General features: G+C 38.2%; 1 protein-coding gene across 4 annotated transcripts in view; it reads left to right on the forward strand.

Moving 5' to 3' along the window:
• Positions 1-27,302, forward strand: part of SACM1L (SAC1 suppressor of actin mutations 1 like (yeast)) — an 89,527-nt gene that overhangs the window by 36,033 nt on the left and 26,192 nt on the right. For all 4 annotated transcript variants that reach the window (XR_002337508.1, XR_002337509.1, XM_003358405.5 and 1 more), the window contains 9 exons: positions 987-1,136; positions 10,119-10,178; positions 11,055-11,088; positions 16,061-16,162; positions 18,673-18,758; positions 19,510-19,596; positions 20,099-20,167; positions 23,327-23,406; positions 26,047-26,145. Coding sequence is in view for 2 of the 4 variants with exons in the window: in XM_003358405.5 (XP_003358453.3) it covers positions 987-1,136; positions 10,119-10,178; positions 11,055-11,088; positions 16,061-16,162; positions 18,673-18,758; positions 19,510-19,596; positions 20,099-20,167; positions 23,327-23,406; positions 26,047-26,145 (767 nt within the window). In the remaining 2 variants the exon portion in view is untranslated. The remainder of the gene's footprint in view (positions 1-986; positions 1,137-10,118; positions 10,179-11,054; positions 11,089-16,060; positions 16,163-18,672; positions 18,759-19,509; positions 19,597-20,098; positions 20,168-23,326; positions 23,407-26,046; positions 26,146-27,302) is intronic.

The raw sequence follows: 27,302 nt of genomic DNA on the forward strand, positions 1-27,302 counted from the left end.
GATAGTTTTTTTGATCACTGATTCAATTTCATTACTGGTAATAAATCTGTTTATATTTTTTATTTGTGGGTTGCCTGCCTGGCAGTGTGGGTCTTAGTCCTCCTAACCGTCTCATTGTAGTTCCTTCTTTATATCTTTAGTTGTAGAAAATCTCTTCTACTAGTCTTCAGGTTGTTTTCATAGATAGCTTGTAGTAATTGTAAATTTGGTGTGCCTGTGAGAGGTGAGCTCACGGTTTTCCTCTTTTACCATCTTGGCCCCTTCTCTCTCTCCTCGATGTTTCTTTTCAATCTTTGCTTGAAAAGAAAAATAAAGAATTCCATTTTACTTCCCAACTTGGCTAAGCCAGTAAACTTTCTTAGGAATGAAGATGGTATTAATCTCTTGTTATTGACTATCTGTACTACTGGGCCTCTCATGGAGTTTATGTTTTTCCTTCATCAAATGAGGATAATTATGCTAAACCAGCAAAGTGCTTCTGTGAAGATGAAAAAGAATCTATGTAAAGCCTTGTGGATATTCAGGTTTCTAGTAGAGAAGTACTAGCACAGTGTTGTAGCTACACACACAGACACACATAGAGTTGGGATGCTTTGGACAAAGTAAAAGGAATAGTTTGACTTTACCAACATTATGCTCCCCCCATGTTTTTACAACTTGAGGTACACAGTAGGTCATAACCTAAGGTGGTGGTGTTTTGTTAAAATCACTCTTCTGCCCTTTAGAGTAAAAATTATGAAGGACACCAATAGGAAGGAGTTCTACCTAATCAATGATTATAATCCCCTATGCTGTCTAGCAATGGCCACGTGCCAGGAACTGTCCCAGGACCTGGGGAAATGGTGAGCATCCTCTTTACCAGTCTTTGTGCCAGTGGCTTTAACAGGGCTGCAGTTACAGGTTTTTATTTTTCACTCTTTTGTCATGCTGATAGATTCCTTTTCAAGTATGAGGTGGACTGATTGTTTTCTCTCCTTTGTTTACAGTTACAAGATAATAAAACTTTCCTAGCAATGATAAACCATGTCTTGAGTGTGGACGGGTTTTACTTTTCAACGACGTATGATTTGACCCATACTTTGCAGCGGCTGTCCAACACTAGTCCAGAATTCCAGGAAATGAGTCTCTTGGAAAGGGTAAGCTTTACCTTTGGTTTATTATTACTTACTGATTTTGTGTGTGTGTGTTTAATTTTAAGGAACGTGTCTCTGTTTCATCTATGAAAATATATATTGATTTTTCTCAGTCCTGGCTTTGTTAGGATCATGTATGGGGCTTTGAAAACATATCATGTTTCAAATATACATCACAATTCCAAATTCAGGACCCTAGGATCTGTGCATGTTACACAAACAGGATTAAGAACCCTGTGTGTCTATTTTTAGAAATCTGGCCTAAACACATGTTTGTAATTTCCTAGATCTTGGTGTTCTATAGTTATTAGCATTAGCTACATAATTATGCTTGTAAAATTAATGTTCTAACGTGTAATATTCTTTATGCAGTGGTAGTATTTATAGTTTTTACAACTAGAAAAGTAACAGCTTATTAAGAACTTGAAAAATATGCTTTTTTTAAGGTGGGGGTTTGGGTTATTTTTTGCTTTTTTAAATTAAGGTAATTGTATCCTTAAAACTAGACCTCAAATGATTTCAATTTAAAATTTCTGCTGTTCAGGAACCTAGATAAGTGCTGCCTTGATTTTTTTTTTTTTATTAACAAAAGTAGATATATTTAGGGAGCAGACAGAATTTTAAAAGTTGGTGTTGGTTATCTTTTAGGTTGGACCATATGAAATTGCCACTAATTGACCATTTGACCATAAAAGTGAAAATTTCATATAATTCAACCTAAATTAATATTTTAATTGACTGGTTTTTTTAAAAAGGGTTTTATAGTCTAATCTTATAAAATTATATGTAGGCTTAGGTGTAAGTTTAGATGTCAGCTAAGTAAATCAAAGAAATTTGGCTTTTAACTATGGAGACTCTTTTTTTTTTTTTTTTTTTTTTTTGCTATTTCTTTGGGCCGCTTCCGTGGCATATGGAGGTTCCCAGGCTAGGGGTCTAATCGGAGCTGTAGCCGCCGGCCTACGCCAGAGCCACAGCAACACGGGATCCGAGTCGCGTCTGCAACCTACACCACAGCTCACGGCAATGCCGGATCGGTAACCCACTGAGCAAGGGCAGGGACCGAACCCGCAACCTCATGGTTCCTAGTCGGATTCGTTAACCACTGCGCCACAACAGGAACTCCTGGAGACTCTTTTAAAAGCAGTTGCTACAGTCTCTATTTGCTGTGAAATGTCTCTCAAATGCCTATGTACCAGGCACTGTATTAGCCGCAGAAACACAGAATGAAAAGACATGCCCCTAGGGGCCTTGTGGGGATATTTAGTCTACTAGGAAAGTAGGAGTTCAAGCAACCACAGAACAAGGAACACTTGCTGTCACAGAGATATGTACCAAAGTGTGGTGGGATCCTGAAGGAAGGTGGGACTCACTCTGTCTGGGGGAGTCACGGACAGCTTTACAGAGGAAGGTGATTTTTGAGCTGAGACTTAACAGTGAATTGGTCAGGGGGTAATGGGAGAGGGAGGGTTCCAGACCGAGGCAGTGGCGGTGATAGGGTAAAAGGAAGAAGCCATCTCATCTATTGGGATGGGAGAGAATTTTTCGGGTACGTTTTTTTTGTCTTTTCTAGGGCTGCACCCATGACATATGGAGGTTCCCAGGCTAGGGGTCCAGTCGGAGCTGCAGCTGCCAGCCTACACCAGAGCCACAGCAACGCGGGATCCGAGCCGCATCTGCAACCTACACCACAGCTCACAGCAACGCCAGATCCTTAACCCACTGAGCAAGGCCAGGGATCGAACCTGCAACCTCATGGTTCCTAGTCAGATTCATGAACCACTGCACCATGACGGGAACTCCTTTGGTTACATTTTAAATACAAATGTAAACATTTTATCTCAAAACATAAAATTTTACATTGGTCAATTTTTTGATGTAGCATCATAAGCTTTGCTTTGTTTTCGGTTCCTTGATTCCTGGTTGTCTTTCCTGTATAAAGTATATCCATAAATGCTTTCCAGTTTGATTCTCTTTAAAGATTTGACAAAGCAATTAATTTGCAGAATCCTGTAGGTTTTTACTGCTTCTCTATCTTTTTTTAAAAAAAATTTTAGAGAGTTCCCATTGTGGTTCAGCAGATTGAGAACCCAACTGCTAGTATACATGAGGATGTGGGTTCGATCCCTGGCCTCAGTCAGTGTGTTAGGGATCTAGTGTTGCTGCAGGCTGTGGCGTAGGCTGGCAGCTGCAGCTCCAATTCGACCCCTAGCCTGGGAACTTCCATGTGCTGCAAGTGTGGCCCTAAAAAAGAAAAAAAAAAATTTTAAGATTTTTAGAGTGTCTTTATCAACCCACTGACTTTTGTAAAAAAATTTTATTGGAGTATAGTTGACTTATAATGTTGTATTAGTTTCAGGCATATAGCAAAGTTAATCACTTGTATACACACGTACATATGTATATATCTGTTCTTTTTTCATATAGGTTATTACAAACCATTGAGTAGATTTCCCCGTGCCATGGAGTAGGTTCTTGTTAATTATCTATTCTGTACAGTAGTGTGTATGTGCTACGCCCATCCTCCCATTTCCTCCCTCCCCATAAGTTTAGCCCATGGTAACTGTAAGATTGGTTTTGAAATCTGTGAGTTTGTTTCTGTTCTATAAAGACGTTCCCTTGTATCATTTTTTCTTAGATTCTACACGTAAGTGTTATTATATGGTATTCATCTTTCTCTGTCTGATAAACTTTACTTGCTGTGATAATCTCTAGGTCCATCCATGCTGCAGCAAATGGCATTAATTTCATTCTTTTTTATGGCTGAGTAATATTCTATTGTGTATATATGTACTACATTTTCTTTATTCATTCCTCTATTGATGGACATTTAGGATGTTTCCATGTCTTGGCCATTGTAAATACTGCTGCAGTAAACATAGGTGTGCATGTACCTTTTCTAGTTATGTTTTCTCTGTATATATGCCCAGGCATGGGATTGCTGGGTCATATGTTAGTTCTATTTTTGGTTTTTTGAGGAATCTCCTTACTGTCCGCTATCATGGTTGCACCAGTTTCCATTCCCACCAGCAGTGTAAGAGGGTTCCCTTTTCTCTACACCCTCTCCAGCATTTATTGAGGACTTTTTGATGGTGGCCATTCTGACTGGTGTGAGGTGATACCTCATTTATAATTTTGTTTTGCATTTCTCTAACAATTAGTGATGTTGAGCTACTTTATTTTTTGTAAGATTTTTATTTTTTCTGTTATAGTTGATTTACAATGTTCTGTCAGTTTTTCTGCTGTACAGCAAAGTGACCCAGTCATACATATACATATACACATTCTTTTTTTCACATTATTCTCCATCATGTGTCATCACAAGTGACTAGATATAGTTCTCTGTGCTATACAGCAGGATCTCATTGCTATCCACTCCAAATGCAATAGTTTTCATATACTAACCCAAAACTCCCATTCTATCCTACTTTTTTCTCCCTTCCCCTTGGCAACCACAAATCTGCTCTCCAAGTCCATGAGTTTGTTTCTTTTCTGTAGATAGGTTCATTTGTGCCTTTATTAGAGTCCAGATATAAGTGATATCATGGTATTTGTCTTTCTCTTTCTGGCTTAATTCATTTAGTATGAGAGTCTCTGGTTCCATCCATGTTGCTGCAAATGGCATTATCTTGTTCTTTTTATGGCTGAGTAGTATTCCATTGTGTATAGTACCACATCTTCTTAATCCATTCATCTGCCGATGGACATTTAGATTGTTTCCATGCATTGGCTATGGTGAATAGTGCTACAGTGAACACAGGGGTGCATGTATCTTTTTCAGTGAAAGTTTTGTCTGGTTATATGCCCAGGAGTGGTATTACTGGGTCATATGGTAGTTCCATATTTAGTTTTCTGAGGTACCTCCATACTGTTTTCCATGGTGGGTTATACCAGTTTACATTCCTACCAACAGTTTAGGAGGGTACCCTTTTCTCCACACCTTCTCTAGCATTTGTTATTTGTTGACTTGTTAATGATGGCCATCCTGATTGGTGTGAGGTAGTAGCTCCTTGTAGTTTTGATTTGCATTTCTCTAGTGATTAGTGATGTTGAGCATTTTTTCATGTGCTTGTTGGCCATCTGTATATCTTCTTTGAAGAAATGTCTGTTCGAGTCTTTGCCCATTTTTCATCTGGGTTGTTTTTTTGCTGTTGAGTTGTATAAGTTGTTTGTATATTTTGGAGATTAAGTCCTTGTCTGTTGCATCATTTGAAACTATTTTCTCCTATTCAGTAGGTTGTCTTTTTTGGGTTTTTTATGGTTTCCTTTGCTGTGCAAAAGCTTGTCAGTTTGATTAGGTCCCATTGGTTTATTTTTGTTTTTATTTTTGAGCTTCTTTTCATGTGTTTTTTGGCCATCTGTCTGTCTTTGGAGAAATGCCTATTTAGATCTCTGGTCATTTTTTGATTGGGTTTTTTATTTTTTTGATGTAAATCTGTGTGAAATGTTTCTGTATTTTGGAGATTAATCCCTTGTCAGTTGCTTCATTTGCAGAGATTTTCTTCCATTCCGAGGGTTGTCTTCTTCTTCTTTTTTTTTTTTTAAATGGTTTCCTTGCTTTGCAAAAGCTTTTAGGTTTACTTTGTTTATTTTTTATTTTTGTTTTTATTTTCATTACTCTAGGACTTGGATCCAAAAGGATACTGCTGTGATTTATGTCAGAGAGTGTTCTCCCTATGTTTTCCTCTAGTTTTATAATATCCAGTCTTATGTTTAGGTACTTAATCCATTTTTTTTTTTTTTTTTCGATTGCACCCACAGCACGTAGTAATTCCCAGGCCAGGGTTCAAACCTGTGTCATAACAGTGATCTGGGCCACTGCAGTGACAATACCAGCTCCACTGCACCACAAGAGAACTCCTTTAATCCATTTTGAGTTTATTTTTGTGTATGGTTTTAGAGAATGTTCTAATTTCACTCTTTTATATGTAGCTGTCCAGTTTTCCCAGCACCACTTATTGAAGAGACTATCTTTCCTCCATTTGTACATTCTTGCCTCTTTTGTCATAGGTTAGTTGACCATAGCTAGGTGGGTTTATCTCTGACCTTTCTATCCTGTTCCACTGATCTGTATTTCTCTTTTTGTGCCAGGACCATACTGTTTGATGATTGTGGCTTTGTAGTGCAGTTTGGACTGATTATTACAGTTCCGTTTTTCTTTTTAAGATTTCTTTGACTATTTGTGTTTCCATACAAATTCAAAAATATTTTGATCTAGTTCTGTGAAAAATGCCATTGGTAATTTGATAGGGGTTGCATTGAATCTGTAGATTGCCTTTGGTAGTATAGTCATTTTGACAGTATTGATTCTTCCAGTCCAGAAGCATAGTGTGTATCTTTCCGTCTGTTTGTGTCTTCTTTGATTTCTTTCATCAGTGTCTTGTAGTTTTCAACATACAGGTCTTTTGGCTCTTTAGGTAGGTTTATTCCTAGGTATTGCATTCTTTTTTTTGAGGGCCACACCTGCAGCACATGCAAGTTCCCAGGCTTGGGGTTGACTTAGAGCTGCAGTTGCCAGCCACAGCCACAGCAACTTGGGATACAAGCTGCATCTGAGACCTACACCACAGCTTATAGCAACACTGGATCTTTAACCCACTGAGCAGGGCCAGGAATCAAACCTGTATCCTCATGGATACCAGTCGGGTTCGTAACCTACTTTGTCACAGCAGGAACTCCACTTCGTTCTTTTTGAGGCAGTGGTAATTGGGAATGTTTCCATAAATTCACTTTCTGATGTTTTTTTTGTTAGTGTGTAGGAGTGCAGGAGATTGTTGTGTTTTAAGTTTGTATCCTGCAACTCTACCGAATACATTGATGAGTTCTGATAGTTTACTTGTAGCATTGTTATGATTTTCTGTGTATGTAATATCATGACTTCTGCAAACAGTGACAGTTTTACTTTTCCAATTTAGAATGCTTTTCTTTTTCTCCTCTAATTGTCGTGGCTAGGACTTCTAAAAGTATGTTGAATAACAGTGGTGAAAGTGGACATCCTTGTCTTTTTCCTCATCTTAGCAGAAATGCTTCCAGGTTTTCACCATTGAGAATGATGTCAGCTGTGGGTTTGTCATATATGTCTTTTATTATGTTGTAGTAGTTTCCTTCTTTGCCTAATTTCTGGAGAGTTTTTATCAAAAGTTGGTGTTGAATTTTGTCACAAGCTTTTTCTGCATCTATTTTTAAAATTTTTATAGTGATTTTAATTTTTTCCATTATAGCTGGTTTACAATGTTCTGTCAATTTTCTGCTGTACAGCAAAGTGACCCAGTTACACATACATGTATACATTCTTTTTTCTCACATTATCATACTCCATCATAAGTGACTAGATATAGTTCCCAGTGTTCTACAGCAGAATCTCATTGCTTATCCATTCCAAAGGCAATAGTTTGCATCTATTAACCCCCAATTCCCAATCCTTCCCATTCCCTCCCCCTCCCCCTTGTCTGCATCTATTGATATGATCATGTTTTTTATTCCTCAATTTGTTAATGTGTATCATACCGATTAACTTGTGGATATTGAAGAACCCTTCGATAAATCCCACTTCTCCATGGTGTATGATCCTTTTAATGTATTGTTGGATTGGGTTTGCTAGTATTTTGTTGAGGATTTTTTCATCTGTGTTCATCAGTGATATTGGCCTGTAATTTTCTCTTTTTTGTGGTATCTTTGTCTGGTTTTGGTATCAGGATGATGGTGGCCTCATAAAATGAGCTTGGCAGTATTTCTTCCCCTGCAATTTTTTGGAAGCATTTCAGAAGAGTAGTTAGGTGTTAACTCTTCTCTAAATATTTGATAGAATTTGCCTGCGAAGCCATCCGGTCCTGGACTTTTTTTTTGTTGGAAGTTTTTAAATCACAGTTTCAATTTCAGTACTTGTGATTGGTCCATTCATCTTTTCTATTTCTTCTTGGTTCAGTCTTAGAAGGTTATACTTTTGTAAGAATTTGTTTATTTCTTCTAAGTTATTCATTTTATTGGCATATAGTTGCTTGTAGTAGGTTCTTATGATCATTTGTATTTTTATGCTTTCTGTTGTAACTTCTCCTTTTTCATTTCTGATTTTATTGATGTGAATGAATCCTCTCCCTTTTTTTCTTGATGAGTCTGGCTAAAGGTTTATCAATTATGTTGAACTTTTCAAAGAATCAACTTTTGGTCTCATTGATCTTCTCTATTTTGTCTCCTTTTCATTTACCTCTGCTCTTGTCTATATGATTTCTTTCCTCCTACTAACTTGTGGTTTTGTTTCTTCTTCTGGATTAGTTGCTTTAGGTGTAGGGTTAGGTTGTTTATTTGAGATTTTTTTTGTTTGTTTCCTGAGGTGAGATTGTATTGCTATAAAATTCCATCTTAGAAATGCTTTTGCTGTATCCCATAGGTTTTGGATCATCATGCTTTCGTTGTCATTTATCTCTAGTTATTTTTTGATTTCCTCTTTAATTTCCTCAGTGGTCCATTAGTAGTTTAATAGCATATTTTTCAGTTTCCAGGTGTTGTGGTTTTTTAGCTGCTTTTTTCTTGTAGTTGATTTCTAGTCTCATAGTGTTTGGTTGGAAAAGATGCTTGATAATTCCAGTTTTCTTAACTTTACTGAGGCTTGAACTGTGGCCCAAGATATTCCCTATGCTGAAGAATGTTCCATGTGCACTTGAGAAGAGTGTATATTCTGCTGCTCTCAGATGAAATGTTCAGTGGGGTGTTAAAGTCCCCCACATTATTATGTTACTGTTGGTTTCTCCTTTTATGGCTGTTAACATTTGCCTTATATATTGTGGTGCTTCTATGTTGGGTGCATATATATTTACAATTGTTATATCTTCTGTTTAAAAATTTTTTTTGAATTTTTTGGTTGTGCTAGCAGCATGTGGAAGTTCCTGGGCCAGGAATCAAAGCTGCACCGCAGCAGCCACAATGCCATATCCTTAACCCACTGAGTCACCAGGTAACTCCATACTGTTTCTCTGTCTTTCATTGTTGCCATTTTTATTTTAATTCAAGAGAAGTTTTGAGAGCCTCCTTGCCTGCCTGCTTGCATCTTTCACAAGTGTCTTATCTTAATAAATCTATTTCTTGCCTATTAAAAAAGAGAAGTTTTGTTTTTAACAACTTGCCTTTTATCAAATTATATTCTAAATCATTCAACTTTATTGAAATAGCAGTCTCAGTCATATTTCTTTGGTTTATAGAGTATTTAGTTAAATTATGTTATAATGAATGACAGGTGCAACTGACACAAACCCAATTGAGAATACACACCTGGATCTCTTGGGAGGTGTACCATTCAACTTATGCCTGAGTCACAAGCCATTCCCTGTGACTCTCAGCTGCAGATGGGAGTCAAGGGAGTAGCTGTTGGTCTGTTTTATGAATAGAATGGAGAGAGTTGGTTAATCTACTGAGTTATTGAGAGAGCTTCTGTATTCATAATTTGAAACTCGGAGGCCAGAGATGAGATCAGAGAGTTAAGCAGGGCTACCACAGATTCCACGCCTGGTCAGGCCATGTAAAAGTTTGGTTCTTTAGGTGATGGCGAACCAGTGAAGAATTTCTAGAAGACAGGAGATGTGTCATGTTAGAGAACTGCCTGAAGCATGCAAGGAAGGGTGTGAAGGGCCAGACCAAGACTTGAGAGGGAGGCTGTTTCAGTAGTTGAGCTGCAGTCAAGTACTGGCCAAGGATGGTGGAAATGGAGATGTAGAAGAGATGAATCTGGAAGGAAATTGAGGACTTGATGACGGACCAGACATAAGAGGAGCCTTTGAGGACTCCCAGGTTTCTGTCTGGGCCAGCGTCTTTGGCTTGAGGCAACGAGACAAAAATACCTGAAGGAGGGACACATTGGAAGGGAAGTGGAGTTCTCTCTGGAGCATGTCAAAGACCCCTGCTTCTAGCCACCACGTGGAGACGTTGATTGTTTTCTTTCTGCAGAGGCTCAACTTGGCAGGAGATACTTTATTAATTTTAAATCCTCTCTTTTAGGCAGACCAACGGTTTGTATGGAATGGTCATCTTCTAAGAGAACTTTCTGCTCAGCCAGAGGTAATGTACCCTAAATAAACCAGCTTATTAGTTAACAATCCAAGTTTTAATTTGAGTACATGTTATACAATGGCTACCTAATCACCAAGGATTTTGGTAAAGATTTCTAATCTAACTCTGTTTATAACTTATGAACTTTGATCTCACATCATTCTAGGTTGAAGAAGCCTAATTATTTTACCCTGATCTTCTATAGAATCCTAAAATAAAGAAAAAAATTCCTAAGTAAATATACCTTGCTTTCTGTAAGAGAGAGGATGGGTCTTGATAGATGAATAGTGTAGAAATTAGCGGCCAGAGCTCATTGCCCAGACAAGTGGAAAGCTCTGCATTTGTTTTTCTATGGGGATGTGACTCCCTTCAGTCACCCAGGAGAGACACGCATAGATGTCACTTTCCTCTGTCCCTAGTTATACAAACGAGTTGTAAACAAGGAGGCCCAGCTACGAAACAGCATGTATTGAATCTAGGTAGATTGGCCTGATGGCTTTATTTCTTGACATTCAGTTTGCTTTTTTGGGGAAAAGTAGTTTGAACTGCAGAAACTTAGCATGGGGATATCTTTTCCCTGGAGGAGTGAAGTTGTTGTAGGCAAACACTGAAAAGAGGGAGAGAAACATTCTGCAACTTCACCGTAGTTTTGTTAGTGTTCCAAAGTCTGCAAATGTTCAAGCCCACATGATTATAGTACGTCTTAATTTTTTTAATTGAAAAGATAATGTTACATTAGAGAAGTTTCTTTAAAATTGAAAGTTAACCATAAGCTACTTTGTTGTATTTGTATATTTCCATCTGTAAATATTTTTATATAGTGCTTCTTTTTGTTTATTTTTACAGTATAATTATTCCTAAATGTAACATATATCTTCATTCCAGGTCCATCGGTTTGCTCTTCCAGTATTACATGGCTGTATCCTTACATATTACTTTTTAGTTTTCTAGCATTCTTTACTTAAATATTATTATAAGGCTAAAGACAGAATCAAATACTACATGAGGAGAGTATTTCAGAATTAGTAGAAGTTCCTTTTGATAATAATATCAAACCCATTAACGTAAAATCTTAGAATGCTGGTTGTAAATGACCATTGTTTCTTTAGACTGAATAATGCGCACGCTTTTTGTTCATGAGTTCTGCAGCTGTGGTTTAAAAAAAGAAATATTCTTACTATGTCTTGGCTTTATTAGACTTTGTATCAATAAAGAAGAGTAGTTTGAGTATGACTGTTGACTGTAGACTCAGGAGCTAGGGTGACCAGCGTCTTGAAGAGAAGAATTACAATTAAAAATTACAGTTACCATTTGAAATAGCCCCATAAAAATGAAAATAGATGATGTACAAAGAATAATGTTGGGTGGGGGAGATTAATACAAATGCAGAATGAGTAATGGTTATCTAATTGTTAGTTCATTTAAAAAACTTATCTTTATCCTAGCTATCATAATAAAAATAGGGACGCAAAGTGAGCTGGCTGTTAGAGGGTAAGCATCATGCGCTGCTGAGTGCCTGTAATCAAGACTCTGCCCTGCAGAAACTGAGGGGTCTTTCTATCCAGTACCCCCAAAGAATTTTATTAACTAACACAACAGTCTGGGATTTATGTTCATTATATTAATATGATTTCCTTAAATTACTATGCTTGTTATACTTAAAAGCAGAAGAGGAGAGCAGGCAGGAAATATTTTCCACAGTCGTGGAGGAATAAAAATCAGAAGATGTCAGGATAAAAGCTCTTATTTTTTCTAGTTTTTGTTTTTCCCTCCCCTCTCTGGAACTCCTAAGGATAAAATAATAACAAATGTACTATTTAGGTAGTGCCTTAAGGGGTTGGGCCAATTTGTGTGTGTGTGTATGTGTGTAATTCCAAAATGAGATTGTGAATGGGCAAATAATATTACATGAGATTACAGAACACTTTTTCTAGGTGATTTTAAAAACAGTTTATCCATTCAGCTTTAAATCTAAGTGTTTACATTGGCTTTCGTTGAGTCTAGTGGGTTTTGTTTTTTGTTTTTTGTTTTTGTTTTTGCTTTTTTGGGCTGTACCTGTGGCATATGGAAATTCTAGGCTAGGGGTCCAATTGGAGTGGCAGCTGCCAGCCTACTCTACAGACACAGCAACACAGGATCCAAGCCATGTCTTTGAACTACACCGCAGCTCTAGTCAGGTTTGTTACTGCTGAGCCACTGCAAGAACTCCCTAGTTCAGCTTTTTGACTAGAACTATTGTCAGATGTTTCACATACTTACGGAGAGATCAGCAAGAATAGAGAATGGAAATAGAGCAGAGTGGACAGGGGAAGTGGGAGCTGTGTTCAGAGTGGAAGCAGGGCCCACCTCATGCAGGGCCTTAGAAGCTTTGTCTTTTACTGTTATGAGAAATCATTGGGATTTGAGTAGAGGATTGGCTTGGTAAGACAGGATCACTGACAGAGACGTGGAGAATAGCCAGAGGTGAGCAGGGGAGGATACAAAGAATAATTAGGAGCAATTTCAGGAATATAGGTGGGAGGTGATGGTCAGGCTCTAGATAGGTTTTTAAATCCTCTAGAAGGAGTTCCTCATAACTTGTATATGAGGAATGGAAAAGAGGTTAGTATGAATCCGAACATTTTTGTCCAGAATAAGTGGAAGGGAGCCATCTGCTGAAGTGGGGAGGAATCAAGGTGGGAGGGAGGCCAGGTACCCAGACTTCCATTTGGACATGTTAAGCTTGAGATTTCTGTAAATATCCAAGTAGAGATGTCAAGAAAATGGATTAATGGGACTGGAGTTAAAAGAAGTCCACAATTGAGACATAAATTTGAGGTCCCATTTAAAGCCATGAAATTTGCTGTATAGTAGGGGAAAAAAATTGTATTGGGGAAATAACAAATAAAATAAAATAAATAAAGCCATGAAGTGGGATGGGTTCATCAAAGGAGGGGATGTATATATAGAAGAAAAAGTGTGGAGAAAGAGAAGACCACCTGAAGGGGATTCCAGAGAGTAAGTGCTAGAGCCACTGACTGTAGGCCTCACTGAGGGCAAAGGACTTCTGAAGTGGGGGAACCAAAGTAAGTGAACTGAAAGAATGCATCATATAGAGTTACTCTGAGATTTAAAGTTGGAGAAATAAGATGACCCACAAAGGCCAGTGAGGACGAGGAGAACCAATCAAGTGAGGGCAATGTTCCAGAAGCAAATGAAAATAAGGTTTCCAAGCAGAGAGTCTGATCAGCCTATATGCGGCTAGTTGGTTACATAATGGCCATTACAGAGGGAGGTTTTGTTCCTGCTCCCCCGACTCTCCTCCCCAAATAGGGGCTGTTACCAGGTGCTGGGAAGAAAGATTTTGAAGGTGGGCGCAGTCACATGCTGCAGCAACGTCCTTGAGTGTATGATGGGGTGGGACCTAGTGCACAGGTCAAAGGCCTGGCACAAACAGCTCATACACCATCCACCTCATCCACTGTGGTAGAAGGGAAGCAGGTATGTGCCCATGGAGGCTGGTAGATAGATGTGGTGGGAGCATGAGGCTGGCTTTTATTTTCATGCACAATAAAATTGGGAGCAGTGCCATTAGCTGTGAGTAGTAGTTGGAAGTTGAGGAGACAGTGTGGAATGGGCATCCCAAGTGGGAGTGCAATGGCCCTGGGAGTCACTAAACGACTGGATGTAAATACAATGACATTTTAAAAGTTGTGCCATGGTGTCGAGATTCTGCATGATTTTTATTTTCCTCTTGATCTTTCCATGCTTTCTGGATAGATACTCATCTTGTAGTCAGAGGGGAATGATTCATAAAGCAGACATATTCATGCCATCCTCAGTTCTCTCAGGGTAGACTCATGTCTGATTCATCTTTGTGCCCTGGCTCTAAATAGATAATTCAGGTGAATAAATGAATAAATACAGTTTTGAGGTCTTTTCTAGCATGGTGGATTTTAAAAGATTATGAGTTGGGAGGTCAAGATGAGTCATTATTACGCCTGATGGTAACAGGTAATAGAGAGGGATGAATCATTAAGTCATGTTGTTAGTGTCATTCAGTAGCACTATTTTGAAAATTAGTTGGCATTTCCTTATGAATTTACCAGGCCTTTCCCTCTGGTACATTCTATCCGGAGGTTTTTCAACAACGTTCACAGCACCTCTGTTAGAGCAAACTCTAACCACAAGTTCCATCAACAGAAGAATTAGGGCTCTTGTGATATGGTCCTTATAGATTGCACACAACACTGAAGAGGAACGAACTACTGCTTCATGCAGTACAAGGATGACTCCTAGGTACTTACTGGGGGCATAAACAAGGACTTGACATTTATGTTAAGTTATATAGTGCCATTTTTATAAAACCAAAAGCAAGCTGTGTGATTTTAAGTCAGGGTGGCATATAATGAAACTAAAAACTGAGGAGAATGGTCTTCACAAGGTTTCTGGGCAAGAAGGCAGTTGGATGGGATGAAGAAGGAATGGATAATTAGATTCAGGGTTTTGATATTGTTCTGAAGTTAGATAGTTGGTTTATAGATATTTATTTTGCTGTTATGCTTTATGATGGATGAATCAAATTATATTGAGAAAAATGTTACATATAGAAAATAACCATAGGGCAAACCCTATGAGAAACAAATGAGAGAGATAAGTTTTGTGTCTGGATAATCTTTAATTTACAGTTTGTGAATCTTTATATGCTTACCAACTGTTATTTCTAATTTGCGTATATTTCAATGTTTTTTAAACCTCAGTAGCCTAGCCTTCCCCTTTTTTCTATTTCTTATTTGAAGGTTAATCTATTTTAAGTTTATGTGTTTTTCATTCAAATATTTCTGTGTGATATGGTTAATATTTAATTCTTTTTTTTTTTTTTTAAGTATAATCTCCATTTTACTGTCTTTTGAGAGAATAGCATTTCTTCAGTTCTAAGGACTCAGCTCCTTAAATGGGCTTTGGTGGAGGTCATGGGGCGGCACCTGCAGGTCTGATTTGGGGTAGAGGAGTTCCCATTATGGCGCAGCGGAAATGAATCTGACTAGAAACCACGAGGTTGAGGGTTCGATCCCTGGCCTCACTCAGCGGGTTTAGGATCCATCGTTGCCGTGAGCTGTGGTGTAGATCGCAGATGCGGCTCAGATCTGATGTTGCTGTGGCTGTGGGATATGCCGGCAGCTATAGCTCTGATTCGACCCCTAGCCCCGGAACCTCCGTGTGCTGCAGGTGCAGTCCTAAAAGCAAAAAAATAAAAATAAATAGATAAATTGGGGTGAAGGTGTTCGATCCTTCTGGGCTTTTGGAGAATGATTTCTGACTACATTGCTGTGAATGGCACAACTCACCCAGTAATATAGTTTCACATACAGCTCGGGAAACACACAGGCATCGAAAACTCTTGCTTCAGAAATGTTCCTGATGGCCACAGCCTCTGCTATGTTTCGAATGACAAACGCCTCAATGGCCTTGTCCTTGGGCATGCATTGGGCACAGTTGGTGTAGTGAATAGGCTGCACATGGCCGTGGCCCTTTTTGGCATGGCCATTGTTCCATTCTTTTTGGTCATTTTGGAAACGAAGACTTGAGAGCACTATTTAATTATTTACTTTCAGAAAGTGGTTGAGAATGTCTGGGAAAGGAAATCATATTATTCAAATAGAAACGCTCTAATGACCCACTTAAACATACTGCCTGTATGTTATTATAGGGTAACTAACTTGACAAAACTTCACAATTAGTACTAAAGACTTGTGAATATTCATGAAGGACCAAAAAAGATGTGCACATTCTCTGTCCTTTTTTTCTTTTAAAGGCAGAGTCATTCTTACTAGGGTAGATAGGTTCAAATTTAATCTGAAAATAATACATATGATTTCTCCATATGGTATATTTTTCTTAATGTAGTTAAGTTATTACTATGCACTCATGTTCTATTAATGGAAAATACTTTGATTGGATTCTCATCTCGAGGAGGAGTTGTTTCAGAGCTGGTGTGCGCTATTATGTAAGAGGTGAGATTTTGCCAGTATGATTCAGTACTGAGTTATATCTATCTATGATTAATGGTTGGCTCATGGTAACATGAATGTAACCTTTTGTATTTTATTTGTTTTCATTATCATTTGATAGCCTCGCTAAATATTTATCTCCTGCTTCATTGTAATAATTAGGTAGGTCTTCTGTGCTTTTACTCCAGATACTGTAGTTACATTGCAGATGTTAATGAGACACTATCAGCTGCTTCTTACTGCTTTAAGAGGAGTTGAACCTGTTATTTGCCAAATGTCTGAAAGCATAGCTGAACTCACTGTAGTTTTCAGTAACCTAAACTTCAATCAGAAAGTATTTTTTTTTTTATTGTTCTTGGTTTCCTCGCATGTAAAAAGCTGTACGTTTGACTTTATGCCTTCAACTTTAAAGATTACATTTGAGCATTTATGCTCTAGGCTTTGTACTAGCAACATGCTAATTTGCTTAAAACAAACATTTAAAATCTATATTAGGAGTTCTGGTTGTGGTGCAGCAGTAACAAACCTGACTAGTGTCCTCGAGGACGCAGGTTTAATCCCTGGCCTTGCTCAGTGGGTCAAGGATCCAGCGTTGCCGTGAGCTGTGGTGTAGGTGGCAGATATGACTCAGATCTGGCGTTACTGTGGCTGTGATGTAGACTGGCAGCTGTAGCTCCTATTGACCCCTAGCCTGGGAACTTGCATATGCTGCAAGTGTGACCCTGAAAAGAAAAAAAAAATAAATAAAATCTATAGTAAAAATAACTGTTATGTCATTTGAAAAGGAGTTTCCATAACTCTTTTTTTTTTTTCAAACCATAGTATATCAATAAAATACTTTGGACCCTTAGGTCAAAGAAGTTTGGGGCCAGGAAGGTGTGAAAGTCATTTGGTTAATCCCCTTTACTATAGGTGATTTTGCAGAGCAAGGAAGACTTTTAGTGAATGACTGGCCAAGATCACAAAATCAGGATTAGAGTTAGCAATGCCCTTATATCTAGATTTTCTTGGATGGAGTTACATTTTTTAATTGAAATTTTTGAATCAGTAATGCACTCATGTAGATTAGGTATCAAAAAGATAAATTAGATATAAAAAGATTTGCAGTTAAAAAATGTTTCTTATTTCTGACTGCATCTGCTGCATCGTATCCCCCAACTAACTAATCTATTGTTGGTTTCTGACTTATTTTTCCAGACAGTTTTTATGCTATTCTAAGTATGTTTGCCTCCTCCTTTTGTAGATAGTGGTTGTATACTGTGTAAGTTTTCTTGACCTTGGATTTTTTTTTAATTTAATATGGGTTGAAAATCCCTTCATAAAGATCTGTGTGTGTGTCTCTCTCCCCCTCTCCGCCTCTCTCTCTGCCTCCCCTTCCCTCCCCCATCTCACTCTTAGCCTCAGTCTCACTTTTTAAAATAAGTACATGTTATTCTTAATGGGAATTCTGGGCAGAACCAAGTACAGCCCATGCTTCTGACAAGTAATTTTAGAAGGCATTGAGAAGGCATTTTATTGATTTGATTTATAATTTTGTTCCCTTTTGGTAATATATTAACAAAAACACTGATTTTATGTATTACGTCTCCAAATGTTATATGTTTTAGACATATGTCAGATAGACAGGATTGTTAAATATTTGAGACAGTTAAAAAAATTTTTTCCTGATGATTTGAATCAGGAACTAGTTGAAAGTTGCCTTTGCTTATTAGCAAACTATTCTTAGTAAAAATAGATGATTTTAAAGTAGTGCTTAAAACATTTGAAGGAACTAACCGAATCAAGGGTAGGTATTTAACAGCAGTGCTTTTCAAATTAGACTTATATTCATGGAGTTATAGAAATTGTAGGATCATAATACAATTTTGTCCTTTCACTTTGATAATTAAAATTATAAGCATCTACTGGACCATTTGCATCATTATAACAAAATATTGTTAACATAATGGCCCATATTTGCATTTAATATTGTGTTTAATGATTTTAACTTTCAAAGTAGTATTTTTCAAAGTGGGATCTATGGATATACTCTCAGAGGTGTGGGGTTGTTGTTTTTTTTGTTGTTGTTGTTTTGTTTTTTTGGTTTTTTTTTTTTTTGACCACACCTGTAGCCTGCGGAAGTTCCCAGGCCAGGGATCAAACCCGCACCACAGTAGTGGCATTGCCAGATCCATAACCCACTAGACCATCAGGGTACTCAGAGGTTTTTGAGAATTCACTTTTTCTTTAAAATACATCCAAAATTTGGGAAACACTGTTTTACAGGAATTGATACATTAAATAGCAACCAGCATCATCTGTTTATTAATAGATCCTTAATACTCCCTTTAAGCCTGTTCAAATGAGTGAGCTTCTATTAGCTTTCTGATGGTGTACTATGCATTTGCTTGAAATTTAGTTTTATGAGTACTTTTCCACTAATTTGAACTGACTTAATTCTCTTCAAGTTAGTGAATTAATGAGTACCTGATGTTTTCCTTTTATAATACGGTTATTTCTTTTTTCCAATTTAGGAATTGATTCTGAAGGCCATGCAGCTAATTTTGTAGAAACAGAACAAATTGTGCACTACAATGGGAGCAGGGCTTCATTTGTGCAGGCAAGTTCATGTGTCTGTTAGGCAGAAAAATTGTCATTTCCTATCACATTGTTGAAGTTTGTTTTCTCTTTCCCTTTTAAAGTAATATCATTGCCTCTGATCTGGAAAAATTCACCCAAAGCAAGGATATTCCATTAATCTAGCAGTTAGCTGTGGACATTTCCTGCCCTTGAACTAAATCCCTGAAAGAGAGGATAGGGTAGGAGTGCAAGGGTTATGGAAATAGAGCCATCTGGCTGCCCAACCTTTTAGCCTTCTTCTGGGAAATGGTGACAGAACAAGCAGCTGGCTTAGGATTGACTTTACCTGCCTTGCACTTCATTGTGACATAATTTCTGGGTTGTGTGTCCCTTGCTGCTTCAGAGCATTAATGGCTAAAAAATACTGTTAAGTTCATAAACATCATTCATTTCAAGAATGAATAAAGCAATTTTCTAGTTTTATTATAATGCCAAATTATATAGCAGACATGACTTGGGTAATTTTTACTCATAGATAAATTGTTTTATTTTAGAATCTAGGGGAGACACAACTATCTGCTATACAAGTGCCATATATATAAAATCAGGAGAAGAAGGCCTTTGAAAATGTATCCCTACAAAATATGAATTTTAGGAGCAGGTGTACATGGATTTCTTTTATAGTTGATAGGTTGTATTTTTATTTTTTCTTTTGCAGTCATTGATATGTATATATCCCTGATAGCTGAGAAAAACAAGTTTGTGTTTTACTTATCTTTGTTTTCTTTTAGACTCGAGGATCAATACCACTTTACTGGTCTCAAAGACCAAACCTGAAGTATAAACCACGACCACTGATCAACAAAGTAGCAAATCATGTGTGTAACTTCCATGCATTTTTCATTGGCTATAAATAGAAGTTTAGTGGCATTATAGTTTGCATATAGAGCATGTATTTATTCCCCATTCATTAGAGTTTAAAATCTTTGAGGCCTTTCTTATTGGTTCTGAACCTCTAAACCAAAAGGCTGTATAGATGGCATGTTAGAAACGTGGAAAAGCAAACTGATTGAATGACATGGCAAATTTTGATTTTAGGGACCTCAGTAAGATTTACAACCTTATGCTGTTTAGCATATTTACTGTATTCTATTTAAGATTATATCCAGAGTTAAAACAGTAATATTGTAGCTCAGAGTAGAATGGCTTATAATTACCACTCATTAGGATGGGTCATGTCTTCTAGATATTCTAAATACCATCCTAATGTCATTCTCCTGATAGAGATAGAGGAACTTTAAGGAGATACTTTTTAACATCTTATAAATATTCTTATAATGTAATCTGGTAAAGTATGTAACTCTTTTTGTTCCTCTCTAGATGGATGGTTTCCAAAGGCATTTTGATTCACAAGTAATTATTTATGGAAGACAAATCATAATCAATCTGGTAGGTTTCTTATGTTTCTTGGGGGAACAAAATCTTGCATTTTTTTTTAATATAATAAAATTTACTATTTTAACCTTTTTTTTTTTTTTTTTTGGTCTTTTTTGCCTTTTCTAGGGCCGCTCCCGCCGTGTTTGGAGGTTCCCAGGCTAGGGGTCTAATCAGAGCTGTAGCCACCAGCCTACACCAGAGCCACAGCAACTCGGGATCTGAGCCGCGTCTGTGACCTACACCACAGCTCACGGCAACACAGGATCTTTAACCCACTGAGCAAGGGCAGGGATCGAACCTGCAACCTCATGGTTCTTAGTCGGATTCGTTAACCACTGCGCCATGACAGGAACTCCTTTTTTAACCATTTTTATGTGTGCATTTCAGGGGCATTAAGTATTATACAATTTTGTGCAACTAGTGCCACTGACCATTTACAGAATTTTCATCATACCAGATAGAAACTCACTATCCATTAAAGAGTAACTTCCTATTATCCCTCTCACCTGAGCCTCTTGTAACTCTCTTCTACTTTCTGTCTTTATGAATTTGCCTATTCTAGGTACCTTATATAAATTGTATCATGTGATATTTTTTCCTTAGTGTCTTGCTTATTTAACTTGGCAGAATGTTTTTCTTTATATGGCTCCAAGTTACTTCATATTGTCCTTTTGTTTTAACCCAAAGGACTTCCTTTAGTATTTCTGGTAGGGCAGGTGTAGTGATAATTAACTCCTGAGCTTTCGTTTATCTAAGAATGTCTTATTAATTTATCTCTCATTTTTGACGGATGGTTTTGCCAGTTAGAGAATTCTTGGTTGACAGTTCTTTTCTTTAAGTACTTTAAGTATATCATTCCATTGCTCTCTGGCCTCTAAGTTTTCTGAAGAGAAATTGACATATAATTCTATTCAGAATCCCTGGTGTGTGATGACTCTCCTCTGTTGCTCCTTACCCTCTCTTTGTCTTTAAGTAATGTGTTTTATAATGTGTCTGGTGAGGGTTTCTTTGGGTTTGTCATATCTGGGGATTGGACACTTCTTGGATTTGAGGATCTATATCTTTTGTCAAATTTGGGGAGGTTTTTTTGCCAGTTTCTTTTAAAATAACCTCTCTGCCTCTTTCTTTCTCTCTGTTCTCTTTTTGGGACTCATAATAAATACGTTGTCTGATTGTATCCCAGAAGATCCCTAGGCTCTGTTCAATTTTCTGATTTTTCTTTTCTTTCTATTCTTTTGACTTGATTATTTTATTTGTTCTGTCTTCAAGTTTGCTGATTCTTTTTTCCTCCTGCTCAAATGTGATGCTGAACTCTTTCAGTGAATTTTTTTTTTTTTAATTGGCCACACCCTCAGCATACCTTAGTTCCCAGGTCAGGGATTGAATCCAAGCCATAGGTGTGACCTACACCATAGCTGCCACAGCAGTGGATCCTTTAACCCACTGCCCTGGGCTGGGGTTTGAACCTGCACCTCCATGGCAGCCCAAGCCTCTGCAGTTGCATTCTTAACCCACTGTGTCACAGTGGGAACTCTTCCTCTATGAGTTTTCCCTTTTTTACTTTTTAGCTCCAGACTTACTGTTGTATGGTTAATTTGAATATTTTCTATTTTTTGTTGATATTCTCTTTTTTTAATATATCATTTTCCTGATTTCCTTTAGTTCTCTGTCCATGTTTGATTTTAGCTCTGAGCATATTTAAGACAGTTATTTTGAAAGCTTTTTATATTTAAGGCTTCTTCAGGGATGGTTTCTTTCTGTTTATCCTTATCCATTGAATAAGCCTTGTCTTCCTCTTATTTTTCTTTTTGTATGCCTTATGATTTTTTCATTGTTGTTGTTAAAAACTGGGCATTGGATGTTCATAATGTAGTAACTCTAGAAGTCAGTCTTCTTTCCCAAGGGTTTGCTGTTGTTTTCTTTTGTGTTTTGATTTTTGAATGCAGTAGTAATCCATTTCTTTTGAGACTATGCCAGACTATTTTTGCAAAGACTGTTCCTTGTTTTGTATGCTCACTGAAGTCTCTGTTATTTTAGCTTGTGTTCAACTAATGTTTTGACAGAAATTTCTTTGAATACCAGGAACTGAAACAGACAAATAAAAGAAAAAACAAAAGAGAGAACAACCCCATCTCCCAGTCTCTGCAAACTGGTTCTGTGCTAGGGCAGTCCTTCACTTATCAATTAGGCTTGCTCTGAGCCTAGGGAAAGTTTAAGATCTTCTCAGGGCTTTGCTGAACATGTATCTTCCTTGGGTACACGTGTGACTTTCTCAAAGTCTCTGTATATGTGGCTGCTTTTGAATATCATTTCCCAAAGAGATCACCCCAGCTGCTTCTGGCAGGTGTTAGATAGTCTTTTTTTATGTCTCCGCCTGAAATATTTTGCCCATGGCATCTGTTAATTTGTAGTCCTCTTGTAACTTAGAAGAACAGTGTTTACCACTTTTCCTGCCTGTGTTCAGATTTATGCAGAACAGACAAACAAGTCACTCTTTCAACTCAGACCAAAACATACACAGTAGTTTGCAAGTAAAGTCTGGTCTGCCCCCTCCTATTTGAGGAGAGGGACTGAGAACTGCATTGCTGCTGCTTAAAACTAAAATTATCACTGCACTGGGGAAAGGGTGAGGTAAATGCAAGAAAAATGCTACAAAACTGTCCTACAGGAGTTCCCATCATGGCTCAGTGGTTAACAAATCCGACTAGGAACCATGAGGTTGCGGGTTTGGTCCCTGGCGTTGCTCAGTGGGTTAAGGATCCGGCGTTGCCGTGAGCTGTGGTGTAGGTTGCAGATGCAGCTCGAATCCTGCATTGCTGTGGCTCTGGCGTAGACCGGTGGCTACAGCTCTGATTCGACCCCTAGCCTGGGAACCTCCATATGCTTGCTGTGGGAGCAGCCCAAAATGGCAAAAAGACAAAAAAACAAAACAAAACAAAAAAACTGTCCTACAGTTTCGATGATGGCCTTATCTTGATGGGTCATTTGCTTGGTTGCTGTAAACCTTTGATTGTTTCAGAACTCCTACAAAGTTGTTTTAGACAGCTTCTCTTTTCTTCAGTGTTTTTATGAGAGTACATGAGCTTAGAGCTTCCTAGTCTGCCATTTTGCTGATATCACTCTCTTTAATTAAACTTAAAAGAAAGTTGTGGTGTTTTTAATTTCCTACAGGTTAACCAAAAGGGCTCAGAGAAGCCACTTGAACAGGCGTTTGCAACAATGGTGTCTTCCTTGGCAAGTGGGATGATCAGGTACCTCACTGAAAATCTGTTGCAGGTCTTTTCACATTAGACATGCACTTCCCTGTATACGCAAGTACATAGATATCTCTAGATATGTTTCAGCTTGTTGTTTTCAAAGCATGACTTTGTTAGCTTGGAATTTTCCCTGGCATAATTCATGTTGCAGAATAACTTTTTAACAGTCAGGTTTTAATTGAAATGTTGTAAAAGTTTAGTCCTTGACTAAAATCTTCTCCTTGAGGCTTTGTATCACTATGGCGATTGGGTCTTGAATTTCAATTCCTCATGATTGTTTGGTGTGGTCTCCCTGGTTCTGACCACCACGAACTGAAGCAGTTTATTCTTGCATAGCGGCCTTGTCAGGAGCACAGCTCATCTCTCCTATAAGTCACTAGGCAACAGTTACAGATTCTGTGTAGCCTTGTCAAAAGAGGTAGATCTGGAAACATCAGCAGCTGCCCTGTGGAAAAGTACAGGGTAATGAGTCAGCCCATTTGGAGCTTTCTGCACTGAAAACTGAGGTAAAAAGTGGGGACGTACTATAGTAGGAAGTGGTCACAGGCATTAGGTGAAGACTTTTTAAAGAAATGATACTGGGTTGTTTAAACATACTCAAAAATAGAATGATATAATGAATCTTTGGGGAAGGATTTAGGTCTGTTTTGTCAAACTCAAAAACTCTAGCAAGTTATCAGACCCTTATTCCATGCACATTTCTGCCTTCTCACAGTGGATCCTGCCCAAACACATTTCAGAGGAATCAGAGAAGTGATTCTATCTAGGATGTGCCTCAGTATCCTCAGAGGAATTACTCAGAGTATACCTAAGAACCCAAAAATCAGAATCTTTGGGTTTAGAGTCCAGCATGTATAATCTGGAGGAAGTTCATCTGCTGGCCCCTGTGCACACCCTTGTTTAAGACCCTGTCTCTATTTCAGAAGGTTGCCACAGGTGTACTTGCCTTGAGAGTTTGTAGCAGCTAGAATTTGAGGCATTAAGTCAGTGCCCAGAGTTCCAGGGCACTGGGGGGGCACCTGCTGCTAAGGAGTGAACACCTCAAAGCTGTTGTTATCAGAATATAGTGATGTAAGACTTTCTTAGAAGATACAAATGTAATGTCAGAAGGATATAGGCTTAAGAATCCAAATGCATTTAGGTGCTAATGAGCTACTTAAATTCCTCAGACATGTCTAGGGCTATGACATTTGGTCAGAGCACTCCAAAAGTAGCTTTCACACCACCATTTTTAACGGAGCTGCCTTTAAAAATGCTTCCCCTCACTCCCAGTCTTCCAAAGTCTAGCCTCTTAGACTTAGCCTTTTTTTTTAATACTAATTTCTTTTTTTTTTTTTTTTTTTTTGTCTTTTGTCTTTTTGTTGTTGTTGTTGTTGTTGCTATTTCTTGGGCCGCTTCCGCGGCATATGGAGGTTCCCAGGCTAGGGGTTGAATCGGAGCTCTAGCCACCGGCCTACGCCAGAGCCACAGCGACGCGGGATCCGAGCCGCGTCTGCAACCTACACCACAGCTCACGGCAACGCCGGATTGTTAACCCACTGAGCAAGGGCAGGGACCGAACCCGCAACCTCATGGTTCTTAGTCGGATTCGTTAACCACTGCGCCATGACGGGAACTCCCTAATACTAATTTCTAAAGACCCCGTTCTCCCCTGAGATAACCATTAAGGTGATAGAAGTCCGTCTCAACCTGCTGGAAGCCCACACTCTATTAATGTCCCTTTAGCATGTTGGAGCCAAGGGAATCATATGAGAGTAGATGCCTAATTTGAATTCCACTCCGTAGACTAGAGTGTAATGACCTCCTAGTCCTCCTCCTCTGTGATTTTGAAACTGACAGCACTAATGGCCTAAACCTAGCCAGAACACAGATTGGGACTTGAACCCATGTGCTGGGACTCAAACCCAGCCTAAACCCAGATTGGGGCTTAAACCCACAGTTTTAAATTAGAATCACTCACCCTGTGTCTGGACTTACTGAGGTTCAGGTTCTTCATGTCTCCGTGCAGAAGGAATTCAGCAAGAGACAAAGTGATAGGCAAGAAATAGATTTATTAAGATAGGACGCTATCTTATAGAGGTGCAAGGGGGCAGGCGCGGAAGCTCTGCCTCGAGGATCCAGTGAACCACAGTTTTATCATCCAGGGGGAGGAGGGGTTGGAAAAGACCACCTCTTCCTTTCTGGGAGTAGTGGCTCCTCCTTGGTACCCATAAGGTGTGTATTCAAATTAGCAAAAGGGCAGTCCTCAATCTCCTGCCCTTGGTGTGAATCTGAATGCAGGCCTCATCCCATCCCCACCCAATGACCTGAGGCAATTCTCACACTTCCACTAGTCCAGCAAGCCTGCCTTGTTCTGATGGCTTTTTTGAGCAGTTTATTAACTTATAGTGATCTCCCAAAGTTCCTAGATTTCCCTCTCTATCTATTATGCATTATCCAGCAGTCTTACAAATACAGCACATGGGTTGATAGCACTTACCCACTGAACAAGCTTCAGGGATTGAATCCACAACCTCATGGTTCCTAGTCAGATTCATTTCCGCTGTGCCCCAACAGGAACTCCTATACAGGATTATTAATAGAAGGAAAAGGAATAATCTTTAGTCAGTTTTCAAATATCTTTTCTCTTGGTAGGTACATTGCCTTTGATTTCCATAAGGAATGTAAAAATATGAGATGGGACCGACTAAGTATTTTAGTGGATCAAGTAGCAGAAATGCAAGATGAATTAAGGTAAGCTATATTATTTCCATATAGAGGTTGAGGGACGAGGTGTATGCATATATTGATCATATTTATTATTCATCATCCAGCAGACTTACAAATACAGCACATGGGTTGACAGCACTTTTCTATACTCTCATCTTAGGGGTTTTTTTGTGTGTTTTTTTGTTTTTCCTGAAAGATGAGACTTTGTGATACTTAAAATACTTTAAAATTCTTAAAAACAACCCAGGTCCAGGTATTTTCATACTTTTGTGATTTATCTCCCACATATTTACAAATTTTTGTATAATTGGAGTTAGTTTGCTGCTGTTTTATGTTCAGTTATTTTCACTAAACATTTTATCACAGATATTTTGTCATTAACCTACCTAGTCTCTGTAATAGTATTTAATGGCTTTGCTGTGTCCTCTTGGGTCATAGTACAGTTTCAGTTAAATGCTCTCCACACTGGACATCTGATTTGCTTTTTTTTTTTCTCCTCCTACCATGAAAGATAGTGCTGCAGCAAATAGCTCTGGGTACAAATATATTTTTACTTCTATTGAATTGATTCCTAACTTAAATCCTTGAAAGTAGGATTAATGAAGCAAAGGGTCTGAATATCTTTATGGTACTTTATGTGTGTTTATGGTGTTACTTGTTGTGGGAGTCCACAGATTCATTCTAAGTATATGTCAGTCTTAACCTGTTTTAAAGCCCAAAGAAGGGATCTATAAACTGGTCTGTCATTTTGTTCTGCTTGTGTACTTCTAACCCTGACAAGCCAAATGCACTTTTTAATTTCATTTATATAGTAACATAGTAAAACTTCTCCTAAAGACATTTGCTCAGCTTTTAAAAAATATTTCTATGCATATTAAGTAATTGTTATAGTTAAATCTGCTTTTTTTTCCCCTGTGAGGTTTTGTTATGAGCATAGCTAGTGAAGGGGGGCTGACCTATATCATTTTTGGGGTAGAGAAATATTGGCTGGGGCTGGCACATTGTCAGAAGGGTGCTTCCTTGGGTTTACCTGTTAAATTGCTTCCACACAAGAGTATAGAAAGAAAGGAAGATTGACACCAGAATTCTGTATCCATTACACTCACTGTTGGTCCACAGGGACAGTGGACCTTTCACCCGTGACTTTCAGATGACCTCTCTGCGTATTTGTTCCCACGTGT

The sequence above is a fragment of the Sus scrofa genome, chromosome 13 (genome assembly GCF_000003025.6).
Source record: "Sus scrofa isolate TJ Tabasco breed Duroc chromosome 13, Sscrofa11.1, whole genome shotgun sequence".
Taxonomy (NCBI): Eukaryota; Metazoa; Chordata; class Mammalia; order Artiodactyla; family Suidae; genus Sus; species Sus scrofa.